Consider the following 13,089-nt stretch of genomic DNA (forward strand, 5'->3'; position numbering starts at 1 on the left):
GTCTAGATAGTCAGGTCACCTTGCTGTGAGACGACACATGTCTAGCTAGTCAGGTCACCTTGCTGTGTGATGACACATGTCTGAATAGTCAGGTCACCTTGCTGTGAGACAACACATGTCTAGACAGTCAGGTCACCTTGCTGTGAGACGACACTTGTCTAGCTAGTCAGGTCACCTTGCTGTGAGACGACACATGTCTAGACAGTCAAGTCACCTTGCTGTGAGACGACACATGTCTAGATGTCAGGTCACCTTGCTGTGAGACGACACATGTCAAGATAGTCAGGTCACCTTGCTGTGAGACGACACATGTCTAGATGTCAGGTCACCTTGCTGTGAGACAACACATGTCTAGACAGTCAGGTCACCTTGCTGTGAGACGACACTTGTCTAGCTAGTCAGGTCACCTTGCTGTGAGACGACACATGTCTAGACAGTCAAGTCACCTTGCTGTGTGACGACACATGTCTAGATGTCAGGTCACCCTGCTGTGAGACGACACATGTCTAGACAGTCAGGTCACCTTGCTGTGAGACGACACATGTCCAGATAGTCAGGTCACCTTGCTGTGAGACGACACATGTCTAGATAGTCAGGTCACCTTGCTGTGTGATGACACATGTCTAAATAGTCAGGTCACCTTGCTGTGGGACGACACATGTCTAGATGTCAGGTCACCCTGCTGTGAGACGACACATGTCTAGACAGTCAGGTCACCTTGCTGTGAGACGACACATGTCTAGATAGTCAGGTCACCTTGCTGTGTGATGACACATGTCTAAATAGTCAGGTCACCTTGCTGTGGGACGACACATGTCTAGATGTCAGGTCACCCTGCTGTGAGACGACACATGTCTAGACAGTCAGGTCACCTTGCTGTGAGACGACACATGTCTAGATAGTCAGGTCACCTTGCTGTGAGACGACACATGTCTAGCTAGTCAGGTCACCTTGCTGTGTGATGACACATGTCTGAATAGTCAGGTCACCTTGCTGTGAGACGACACATGTCTAGATGTCAGGTCACCTTGCTGTGAGACGACACATGTCAAGATAGTCAGGTCACCTTGCTGTGAGACGACACATGTCTAGATGTCAGGTCACCTTGCTGTGAGACAACACATGTCTAGACAGTCAGGTCACCTTGCTGTGAGACGACACTTGTCTAGCTAGTCAGGTCACCTTGCTGTGAGACGACACATGTCTAGACAGTCAAGTCACCTTGCTGTGAGACGACACATGTCTAGATGTCAGGACACCTTGCTGTGAGACGACACATGTCAAGATAGTCAGGTCACCTTGCTGTGAGACGACACATGTCTAGATGTCAGGTCACCTTGCTGTGAGACAACACATGTCTAGACAGTCAGGTCACCTTGCTGTGAGACGACACTTGTCTAGCTAGTCAGGTCACCTTGCTGTGAGACGACACATGTCTAGACAGTCAAGTCACCTTGCTGTGTGACGACACATGTCTAGATGTCAGGTCACCCTGCTGTGAGACGACACATGTCTAGACAGTCAGGTCACCTTGCTGTGAGACGACACTTGTCTAGCTAGTCAGGTCACCTTGCTGTGAGACGACACATGTCTAGACAGTCAAGTCACCTTGCTGTGAGACGACACATGTCTAGATAGTCAGGTCACCTTGCTGTGAGATGACACTTGTCTAGCTAGTCAGGTCACCTTGCTGTGTGATGACACATGTCTAGACAGTCAGGTCACCTTGCTGTGAGACGACACATGTCTAGCTAGTCAGGTCACCTTGCTGTGTGACGACACATGTCTAGATGTCAGGTCACCTTGCTGTGTGATGACACATGTCTAGATGTCAGGTCACCTTGCTGTGTGATGACACATGTCTAGATGTCAGGTCACCTTGCTGTGTGATGACACATGTCTAGATAGTCAGGTCACCTTGCTGTGTGATGACACATGTCTAGATGTCAGGTCACCTTGCTGTGTGATGACACATGTCTAGATGTCAGGTCACCTTGCTGTGTGATGACACATGTCTAGATGTCAGGTCACCTTGCTGTGTGATGACACATGTCTAGATGTCAGGTCACCTTGCTGTGTGATGACACATGTCTAGATGTCAGGTCACCTTGCTGTGTGATGACACATGTCTAGATAGTCAGGTCACCTTGCTGTGTGATGACACATGTCTAGATGTCAGGTCACCTTGCTGTGTGATGACACATGTCTAGACAGTCAGGTCACCTTGCTGTGAGACGACACATGTCTAGCTAGTCAGGTCACCTTGCTGTGTGACGACACATGTCTAGCTAGTCAGGTCACCTTGCTGTGAGACGACACATGTCTAGCTAGTCAGGTCACCTTGCTGTGAGACGACACATGTCTAGATGTCAGGTCACCTTGCTGTGTGATGACACATGTCAAGATAGTCAGGTCACCTTGCTGTGAGACAACACATGTCTAGATAGTCAGGTCACCTTGCTGTGAGACGACACATGTCTAGATAGTCAGGTCACCTTGCTGTGAGACGACACATGTCTAGATGTCAGGTCACCTTGCTGTGAGATTATTCATGTCTAGATAGTCAGGCAAGGGCGGATCCAGCATTTTTAAAAGGGAGGGGTCCCAAATATCAAAATCCTCTCTCAGATAATTTTACTGCCTACAGCATACTACATTTGGTTTTCAAACAGGAAGGGGAGGGGAATTAGGACCCCTGGACCCCGCCTCTGGATCCGCCTATATATGGTCAGGTCACAGTATATGGGTCGCCCCCTGCATTTCATTTACTGAAAAATGTTGAGAGTTGATGATTGGTGTTTCCAGGATCGGCCCGCTGATTGGTCTGTTTGTGATAGGCCTTGGGACTGGGGGCATCAAACCATGCGTGTCTGCGTTCGGGGGAGACCAGTTCCACGCCTCACAGGTAAGATATAACCATGATAACCATGACCCAGATATAGGAGGGTATATTCTCTAGGTGAATTAATCAAGTTTAGATTTCAAAATGGCTGAGAGAAAAGTCAAATGGAGAATGGGTGTCCAAAATGGCTGACAAAATAGTCAAGTGGTGTTTGGTGGTCCAAAATGGCTGTCAGAATAGAAAAATGGTGATTTGAGGTCCAAAATGGAGCACTGGAAATATTTGAGATTGATTTTGGGTTGTTGGGGTTGTCCTAACTACCTTTAGGGCACACCAGAAACCTATGATTGTGAGTTTGAATGCCGGTTCGCCACGATTGTGTTTCTAGGTTTGTCAGCACCATACCCATGCTCGGGCGTTTCACCGAAGTGGTAAACATCGAAGACCTGCATCATTTCGAGCTTTCCTCCCACATTAAGTCGACACGGCGCGATATAACTGGAATACTGTTAAAAGTGGCGTTAAACCCAACTCACTCACTCGATCACCTAACTGTCTTTGCTATGTAAGGATAAGAATTTGGGGATGAACAACTTCTTCATTACAATTAAGAGCGACGTTTCGGTGTCGGTTCTAACACCGTTATCAAGCAAGTGGTGTTAGAACTTACACTGAAACGTCGCTCTTAATTGAAATAAACACGTTGTTCATCCACAAATTCTTATCCTTACTTAGTACTCCAACTTCTAAATGCCCATCAAAGAAGTTACCTTTGCAATATAAAACCACTCATGTACTCGAAACATATGCACTATTTGGTACTTTTAGTGGGACGGTATCTGCTGATAATGGTGATAATGAATGAGTACAGAATTGCAAAGAACACATGGTTTGGCAACACATTCACAGAATGCCTTAATTCTCTGTCGAAAGTATTTTGAAAGTATAAATTCAAGCATAGTCAGTCACTTGGTTGAATCGCACTCATGAGACGTTGTTGTTGAGCTGCAAACTTGCATTAGGATGACAGTATGATGATGATGATGATGATGATGATGATGATGATCTGACCCATTAACCCCAAAGGATGCCAGGTTAGTAGACATCCCCAGCAACCAGTGTTTGTCGTAAAAGGCAACTTGATGGATGGGGTGGTCAGGCTTGGTGACTTGATTGATTTCGTGTCATGGTACCCTAACAACGTAGATCATTACTCATAATGTCAATCCCTGCGTTCTCTGGTCCAGATTCAATTATTAACAGGCCACTGTCATGTAGCTGAAATATTGCTGAGTGTGTTGTTAAACAACAAAAACAACAACAAAAAACAATCATTCTTGTCCAATTTTTTCAGGAGAAAGAAAGGACAACATTCTTCTCTGTATTTTACTTCATGATCAACGTAGGCAGCGTCCTGTCAACATTCTTCACGCCTATGTTACGAGGTAAAACATTCTTCATAATAATCAGCAATAAACCATCACATATAATAAGTGGACAGTGCACAGGTCACAAATCAGTTGAAGTAAACCACGTTGGTCGAATCTTCCCGAGGCAAGGGAGTTAACTGACTAGAAAAGTCAAGTTTCCATCCTTGCCAAACTAGGCTGGAATTTCTGGGCTCAACCGTAGCCCCACCAGTGGCTATCACAAGCTATGTCCTTTCTATGCCTCTCGTATTGACCAATCAGATTCCAACTCTCATATCACTTTTATTTGCTTCACTCAAAATGGCGGCACCCAGTCAAGATGATTGATAATCAAGATCAAAATTGTGGTCTTACATCGCAAAGTGCAAATCACGTGATAACCTTGATTCAAAATATGATTTTTTTTTTGAAAATATCTTTTGACGCCTAGTTGTTGGTGCACATACTTTGCAAATCCTGCAATTGACCGAAATCTGCAGTTTACGAACTGGATGTCTAGTTCGTTATTCGATTTTGATTGAACTATGCATAGACTTGTTAGTCCAGCCAAAATATAATTCCATGATGCCGGGCTAGTTCGGCAAGGGTGGAAACTGTTCACTTCCTTGCCTCGGGAGGATGTGTTGGTTGCAGAGAGTAGTTGGATGCAAGACCACATTCAGCAGAGTGTTTCTACGGCTTCAGTCCTGCCCCACACTGAAGCACATGTTGCTCGTGTGTCGATATAGGCGAGTGACTTTGATCACAATATGCTTCTGTTCACCCAGCAGTGAGTGGGTACCTGGTAGGATGAGATGGTAATGCAATTGTTAACCTTCTAGCTCCTCATGACAGCTTGGGCTGTATACTCCCCAGGGAGCTGAGAATGAAAATTGAGTGCACTCTGATCCACTGACCTGGGTAATAGTTATTTCCAGCGCCACGAGCATTCACTTGCTGAATAGAATTATTATAAATGGACTTATTATTTCATGCTTATGCTGCAAACAGACATGCATGGTTCAGGTGGCTTGGCAGGGCTCTCATGTCACACCTGGCTATCTATCCTGGCCAAGCTGGCAGCCGCATTAACAATGTTTAACCACCATGGCTTGCAGATATGGGATGTGTGCTTACATGGATGTTTTGTGTCAAGTCTGCCAAGTGATACGTTTATGGTTCAAACATCACATGATTATGTTTGTGTGCGGACTACGATTAACATCATTGAACACTTGTGGGGCTGTTTACAATCATATTATTTCAATGATGAAAACAACATTCTTACTTTATGAGACAGTTATAGCATGTTGCTAAAATGAGAATATATTTTCCTGTTTACACATTTGGATCTGAGATCGTTATCAATGTTAACCTTTTATCACCTTACAAACACTTGAAGGAAACCTACAGTATGACCAGTTAATATTGTATTGCAATTAATTGGAATATACAGTGGCGACATTATGATAAATATATCGTTATGTAGTTCAAAGATCAAACTATAGTTATTATTGTGTTTGTAAAGGATAAAACCTAAGTTTTACTTAAAAATATAACAGTTGGATAAAACACACCTCTGCACTTTTACATTTTCAATCAAAACCTCGGAGGCATGTTTCATCCAACTTATTAACTGTCTAAATGCAAGAAATACCAGAGAAAATAACAAAACATTGAGGCACCTTAGAGTGAAACAATACACCATGTCGCGGTATAAAATGAATTTGTTCAAAGCGTGCCTAGGTATTACAATTGAAATGTAAAACCTGAAATCAGGTTTAGAAGTGTCCCATTTCAAAACCTAGTTTTGGAAGATGAACTGGTTACTAGGTTTACAGCAGGTTGACAGGAAGCCAATAGCTATAGGTTTATAGGTATAGGTATAGGTATATTATAGGTATTCGTTTCTTGTTTATGTCTCACATACTATTGTTTAAAACTCTCCTACACATATCCTAAGAGTAAGACAATTTGAAGAAAAAAAATGTACTCTACTGCAATTTACATTACATTAGCAAATATATAATTTCATCATAGAAACAATGGAAAGACATCTATCCCATTGAATACAAATCAGTTAGATATGTTTTACTGAAAGAGATACTTGCAGACTTTGTAATTGTATCTGTGTGTGTTGTCTCTATGGCGACAGCTGTTCCTGTAGAAGGACAGCTCTCTTGAACAGGTCTGGCAGTTAATGTCACGCCAGCTGTGTTTGTGACGAAAATAGTCCACTTATTATTCTCCTGCATGAATTTGAATATTAAAAAATCTGGAAAAAATTATTCACAGTGGGGGACACCAGAGATTGAGCTTTACACCTTTACCCATGTGGGAAATCGAGTCCAGGGCCCACTTGCACAAAGGGATCTTAGCGCTATGACTATTGTAAGCCTATGTTAAAGTATGGGAGTTACGATCATCTTAGCGCTAAGATCACTTTGAGCAAGTGGGCCCAGGTCTTCAGCATGACGAGCGAACACTTTAACCACTAGGCTACCCCTCTGTCGCATCTGATCATGATAAATACGGAATCCTGTTTAATCGGTACATACATAGTGTAGCCACTATTGCACACACATGTTATAATTGCTTTAGGAAATGATATATCATGAACCAGTCAAATCCCATTAATGGCCTGTCACTACTAGTGTGATAAGCTGTCTGCAGTACATCACATCCAATTGTGACAATTAAAGCACTTCCATGTCCACCAGGGGGCATGGGTGGCCCAGTCGTCTAAGGCGCCGCGATTTGCACTGCAGAGTTGCGTCCTTGGGCACGCCAGAAACCTATGATTGTGGGTTCGAATCCCGGTTCGCCCCGATTATGTTTCTAGGTTTGTCAGCACCATACCCGTGCTCGTGGGTTTCACTGAAGTGGTAAACGTCTGAGACCTGCATCACTTCGGGCTTTCCTCCCACATTAAGCTGACACGCCATGATATAACTGGAATACTGTTAAAAGCGCCGTTAAACCCAACTCACTCACTCACTCACCCATGTCCACCAAGGTTGTCTGGTCGGGCAGACGGAGACAAACATGTTTCCTATATATTGGGGTTTTTTTTAGCTTCAGGTGAAGGTGAAATGTTTTCAGGCAACAAACAATTACCTTTTGATGTGAGTGGCAGGTGCTGCCAGTAGGGCTTTCACAAACACCTGGTGTCATCACTGATTTTCAGTTATCCATTCATATAATTGTCACCACAACTCTGCCTTTTTATCAGGAATGTTGAGGCAGATAATCGTAGACTGGTTGTTCTCTGACATTGACGTTACCCCCCGGGTATATTATAATGAGGGTAGACTAACATTTAGTTTCTGAAATCTTATATTACACAATATCCTTCTTGACTAATAAAATAACAATTTCCCTATGCTGATTTCATATGTGGAATAGAGTTAGCTAGAGCTGGCTAGACTTGCTTTTGTATGCATTCCTAGATTATTATTTTTTTCATAAAATAAATATATTCCACGGTCATGGTGCAGGACTATAATGAGGGGTACATGGGGTTTTATGTGTCCCGCGTTAGGTTTTGTACCTCCCGTGATCCTGCTACACCAAATTTATCTTACCGACATTTATTAATATGACATTGTAAAATAATTCAAATAAATTCCAAATTGATAGAAAACAGCTGCTCGATTGAGCCGAGGGTGGCTTGCGCTATGTCACATGTCATCCATTGGCGCGGAAAAAGCTTCGGCTTTTGGCTTTGAAGCAGGGTATAAAGGATTTATTCTGTCTCTCAGAAGTCCACGTGCAGCCTGTAGTGCTTGTGGCAGGGTATAAGGGATTTATTCCCTCACTGAGAAATTTATTACCCACTAAGGCGGGTTACACAGTATGTTATCAAGATCACATGGACCAATCAGATCTCATCATTCTGACATGGAGGTATGATAAATGTTTTTACAGCTGATGTGCACTGTATAGAAGACACATGCTACCCTCTTGCCTTCGGTGTTCCTGCACTGCTCATGTTCCTGGCCATCAGTAAGTACTAGTAGTGGGATGATACACCGATGCATCGGTGGATCACGATTGTTTACTTCTTGATACAAGTATCAATCACAGTCGCACTCTAAGTTAAAAAAGACCACCTCCGTGGTCTAGTGGTAGAGCGTCCGCCTGGAGAGTGGAAGGTCAGGGGTTCGATCCCCGGCCATGTCATACCAAAAGACGTTAAAAGATGGTACTTGTTGTTACCCTTTCTGGCGCTCAGCATTAAGGGGCTAAAACAAGGACTGGTCAGCTCAGATACAGTATACTGTGTCTGAGTGGGGTATTTATGTTAAACTGCGGCATGGTATCTCAGTGGGCTAGCACTATAAATCGGCATCAGTCCAGACTAGTACAAGCAGCCACACACACAAGTACATGCACGTCGCTATATAAGTGCAATAATCTTGGACGCGACGTTAAACTTCATTTCACCTCACCTCACCTAAGTTAAAAAGTATTGATTCTTATATAAATGTAGTCTTTAATAAATGCTACACCAAACACTGATAACTAGTGAAAATGAGTCGTAAAAATGTAAAATATTTCCATCCATTGCGCCATACTTGACACTGCCAACTGTAAATCGTTAGAATGCCAGGTATTGGCCATCCTCTCTATGAAAAGGATGGCTTTCGCACCAGAGATAAGAGCGCATATAAGTTATCATGATATGCATTGCATCGCACAGTTGGTGTAGCATCCCACCCTCCAACTATTGTTGGCATCGTGTATATCTCTAAGTCTCACATTTGGGTAAACCTACACTCACCCCTGGATCCATAACCCAGGTTCTCATGATGTCAAATTATCTGCCCTTGATTTTCATTAACATTTAACCAACGAATCAACAGTTGACATAAGGAAAAAGGAAATGCTTATGGGAGGTAACTCTTTTGCATATCAGTCACTTTTTTCAAAATTGAATTTCTCGCAACTCTATCGAAATCAATAGGACTGACTGCTAGTTGTTGATTCCGCCAACCCAACTTTGAGGATTGTTTGTAACTTGCCTCTGATTGGTCCGTTAGACAGAGTAGCATAACAGGCAATTGACTAAGAAAATCAAGGGCAGGTAATTTGAGATCGTACAAACCACAGGAATGGATTCAGGGGTTTGTGTAGGTTTAGCGAAATGCAAGCCCTGGAGATATGGAGGATGTATTGTAAACAGTCCTAGATTCGGGACAGAGGGGTTAAACCCGTGAAGGTAAACTTCTGTACCTATTGTCACATATTTCATCATTTTAAACAAAACAACCTGGAGAAGAAATATTTGATTGTGTGTGGCTTATATTTTCAAACTAAAGCAGTTATCATTTCAACACAAGTTAAATTTACTTTTTGTTTTTTTAAATTGAATGTTAAACTGTTTGTCATCATTTGTATCTGTTTTTTTCAGTTATTTTTATTGCTGGGACAAAACTGTATAAAAGAAATCCACCCTCAGGGAATATTCTTGGAAAGGTTTTACGATGCATATGGGTGAGTACCTTTCATATGGTGAGTACTTTTCATATGGGTGAGTACCTTCCATATGGGCGAGTACCTTTCATATGGGCGAGTACCTTTCACATGGCGGAGTACCTTTCATATGGGCGAGTACCTTTCATATGGGAGAGTACCTTTCATATGGGTGGGTACCTTTCACATGGCGGAGTACCTTTCATATGGGTGAGTACCTTTCATATGGGCGAGTACCTTTCATATGGGTGAGTACCTTTCACATGGGTGAGTACCTTTCACATGGCGGAGTACCTTTCATATGGGTGAGTACCTTTCATATGGCAGAGTACCTTTCATATGGGCGAGTACCTTTCATATGGGTGAGTACCTTTCACATGGCGGAGTACCATTCATATGGGTGAGTACCTTTCACATGGGTGAGTACCTTTCATATGGGTGAGTACCTTTCATATGGGTGAGTACCTTTCACATGGGCGAGTACCTTTCATAGGGGCAAGTACCTTTCATATGGGCAAGTACCTCTCATGAATGAGTACCTTTCATATGGGTGATTACCTTTCACATGGCGGAGTACCTTTCATATGGGGGAGTACCTTTCATATGGGGGAGTACCTTTCATATGGGGGAGTACCTTTCATATGGGTGAGTACCTTTCATATGGGTGAGTACCTTTCATATGGGCGAGTACCTTTCTTATGGGTGAGTACCTTTCACATGGCGGAGTACCTTTCATATGGGTGAGTACCTTTCACATGGCGGAGTACCTTTCATATGGGCGAGTACCTTTCATATGGGTGAGTACCTTTCATATGGGGGAGTACCTTTCATATGGGTGAGTACCTTTCATATGGGTGAGTACCTTTCATATGGGCGAGTACCTTTCTTATGGGTGAGTACCTTTCACATGGCGGAGTACCTTTCATATGGGTGAGTACCTTTCACATGGCGGAGTACCTTTCATATGGGCGAGTACCTTTCATATGGGTGAGTACCTTTCACATGGGTGAGTACCTTTCATATGGGTGAGTACCTTTCATATGGGTGAGTACCTTTCACATGGGCGAATACCTTTCATAGGGGCAAGTACCTTTCATATGGGCAAGTACCTCTCATGAATGAGTACCTTTCATATGGGTGAGTACCTTTCACATGGTGGAGTACCTTTCATATGGGGGAGTACCTTTCATATGGGCGAGTACCTTTCATATGGGGGAGTACCTTTCATATGGGTGAGTACCTTTCATATGGGTGAGTACCTTTCATATGGGCGAGTACCTTTCATATGGGTGAGTACCTTTCACATGGCGGAGTACCTTTCATATGGGGGAGTACCTTTCATATGGGCAAGTACCTTTCATATGGGTGAGTACCTTTCATATGGGTGAGTACCTTTCATATGGGTGAGTACCTTTCATACGGGCGAGTACCTTTCTTATGGGTGAGTACCTTTCACATGGCGGAGTACCTTTCATATGGGGGAGTACCTTTCATATGGGCGAGTACCTTTCATATGGGTGGGTACCTTTCACATGGCGGAGTACCTTTCATATGGGTGAGTACCTTTCATATGGGTGAGTACCTTTCATATGGGTGAGTACCTTTCATATGGGTGAGTACCTTTCACATGGCAAAGTACCTTTCACATGGCGGAGTACCTTTCATATGGGTGAGTACCTTTCACATGGCGGAGTACCTTTCATATGGGCGAGTACCTTTCATATGGGTGAGTACCTTTCACATGGCGGAGTACCATTCATATGGGTGAGTACCTTTCACATGGGTGAGTACCTTTCATATGGGTGAGTACCTTTCATATGGGTGAGTACCTTTCACATGGGCGAGTACCTTTCATAGGGGCAAGTACCTTTCATATGGGCAAGTACCTCTCATGAATGAGTACCTTTCATATGGGTGAGTACCTTTCACATGGCGGAGTACCTTTCATATGGGGGAGTACCTTTCACATGGCGGAGTACCATTCATATGGGTGAGTACCTTTCACATGGGTGAGTACCTTTCATATGGGTGAGTACCTTTCATATGGGTGAGTACCTTTCACATGGGCGAATACCTTTCATAGGGGCAAGTACCTTTCATATGGGCAAGTACCTCTCATGAATGAGTACCTTTCATATGGGTGGGTACCTTTCACATGGCGGAGTACCTTTCATATGGGTGAGTACCTTTCATATGGGTGAGTACCTTTCATATGGGTGAGTACCTTTCATATGGGTGAGTACCTTTCATATGGGGGAGTACCTTTCACATGGGCGAGTACCTTTCACAGGGGCGAGTACCTTTCATAGGGGCGAGTACCTTTCATATGGGCGAGTACCTCTCATGAATGAGTACCTTTCATATGGGTGAGTACCTTTCACATGGCGGAGTACCTTTCATATGGGTGAGTACCTTTCATATGGGCGAGTACCTTTCACATGGGTGATTACCTTTATATGGGTGAGTACCTATCATATGGGCGAGTATACATGCTAAGGACTAACGACCGCCTCCTTGGTCTAGCAGCCCAGGGAGCTGAACGTCAGGGATTCAATCCCTGGCCGTGTCATTTCAAAACACGTTAAAAGATGGTACTCGTTGTTTCCTTGATAAAACAAGGATGTGTCAGTATGAGTCGGTATACTGTGTGTGAGTAGACAGATTGTCTCCCGACCAATTTTCATAATTTGCCATTAATTCCCTCGCGTGTCATGAGCTTTAGGATGCTTTTACAGTCGGCAAACTGCTTCAGACTAGCAAGATGGCTGAAACGATAACAAACAAACATCAGGTAGATCATATCATTCTGTGCCATAAACAATTGTGTCTACCAGCCCCAACTTTAATTTTGTATAATTTTCAATAGATTTTAGTCTTTGTATATGGATCTGCATTAGTTGGTCCTACTTGACGAGAATAAATTTTACTAGACTCGGGCTTTGGACCAGTGGCTATAATCACAGACTGTTGTGGTTGTCCATTCATATTATTGTCACCACTATTTTGCCTTCTACGCCAAAACGGAATCTGTTTTGGCAGAGAGGTTATTCTCTGGCAATGACGTTTTATATTTCATATGGTTGTCATGGTAATATTGTATTCCTGCAGCACGGACTACGGAGGTCGTGTCAGACAAGGGGCGAGGTGCGTGAAGATAAGACCCACTGGCTGGACCGCGCAGAAGATAAGTTTGAGGTAAGATCCGACTGTTTCAGATGAATGTTAGTGTCAAACAATACCATTATCAGAGATAGACAACATGAGGTCAATCCTACCAGTCCAGAGTTGATATTACTAATATTGGGTGAAAACCATTGTCAGTACTTCACGGGATTTTATATATGATGCACTCTGGTCATGAAC

General features: G+C 43.3%; 1 protein-coding gene across 2 annotated transcripts in view; it reads left to right on the top strand.

Annotated features, from left to right (window-relative positions):
* LOC124110992 (solute carrier family 15 member 1-like) overlaps positions 1–13,089 on the top strand; it is a 52,987-nt gene that overhangs the window by 18,145 nt on the left and 21,753 nt on the right. For both annotated transcript variants that reach the window (XM_048381801.1, XM_048381800.1), the window contains 5 exons: positions 2,806–2,905; positions 4,197–4,287; positions 8,179–8,256; positions 9,665–9,747; positions 12,835–12,921. In XM_048381801.1, the coding sequence (XP_048237758.1) occupies positions 2,806–2,905; positions 4,197–4,287; positions 8,179–8,256; positions 9,665–9,747; positions 12,835–12,921 (439 nt within the window). The remainder of the gene's footprint in view (positions 1–2,805; positions 2,906–4,196; positions 4,288–8,178; positions 8,257–9,664; positions 9,748–12,834; positions 12,922–13,089) is intronic.

Source organism: Haliotis rufescens, unplaced genomic scaffold (assembly GCF_023055435.1).
Source record: "Haliotis rufescens isolate VD_foot unplaced genomic scaffold, xgHalRufe1.0.p SCAF_4, whole genome shotgun sequence".
Lineage (NCBI taxonomy): Eukaryota > Metazoa > Mollusca > Gastropoda > Lepetellida > Haliotidae > Haliotis > Haliotis rufescens.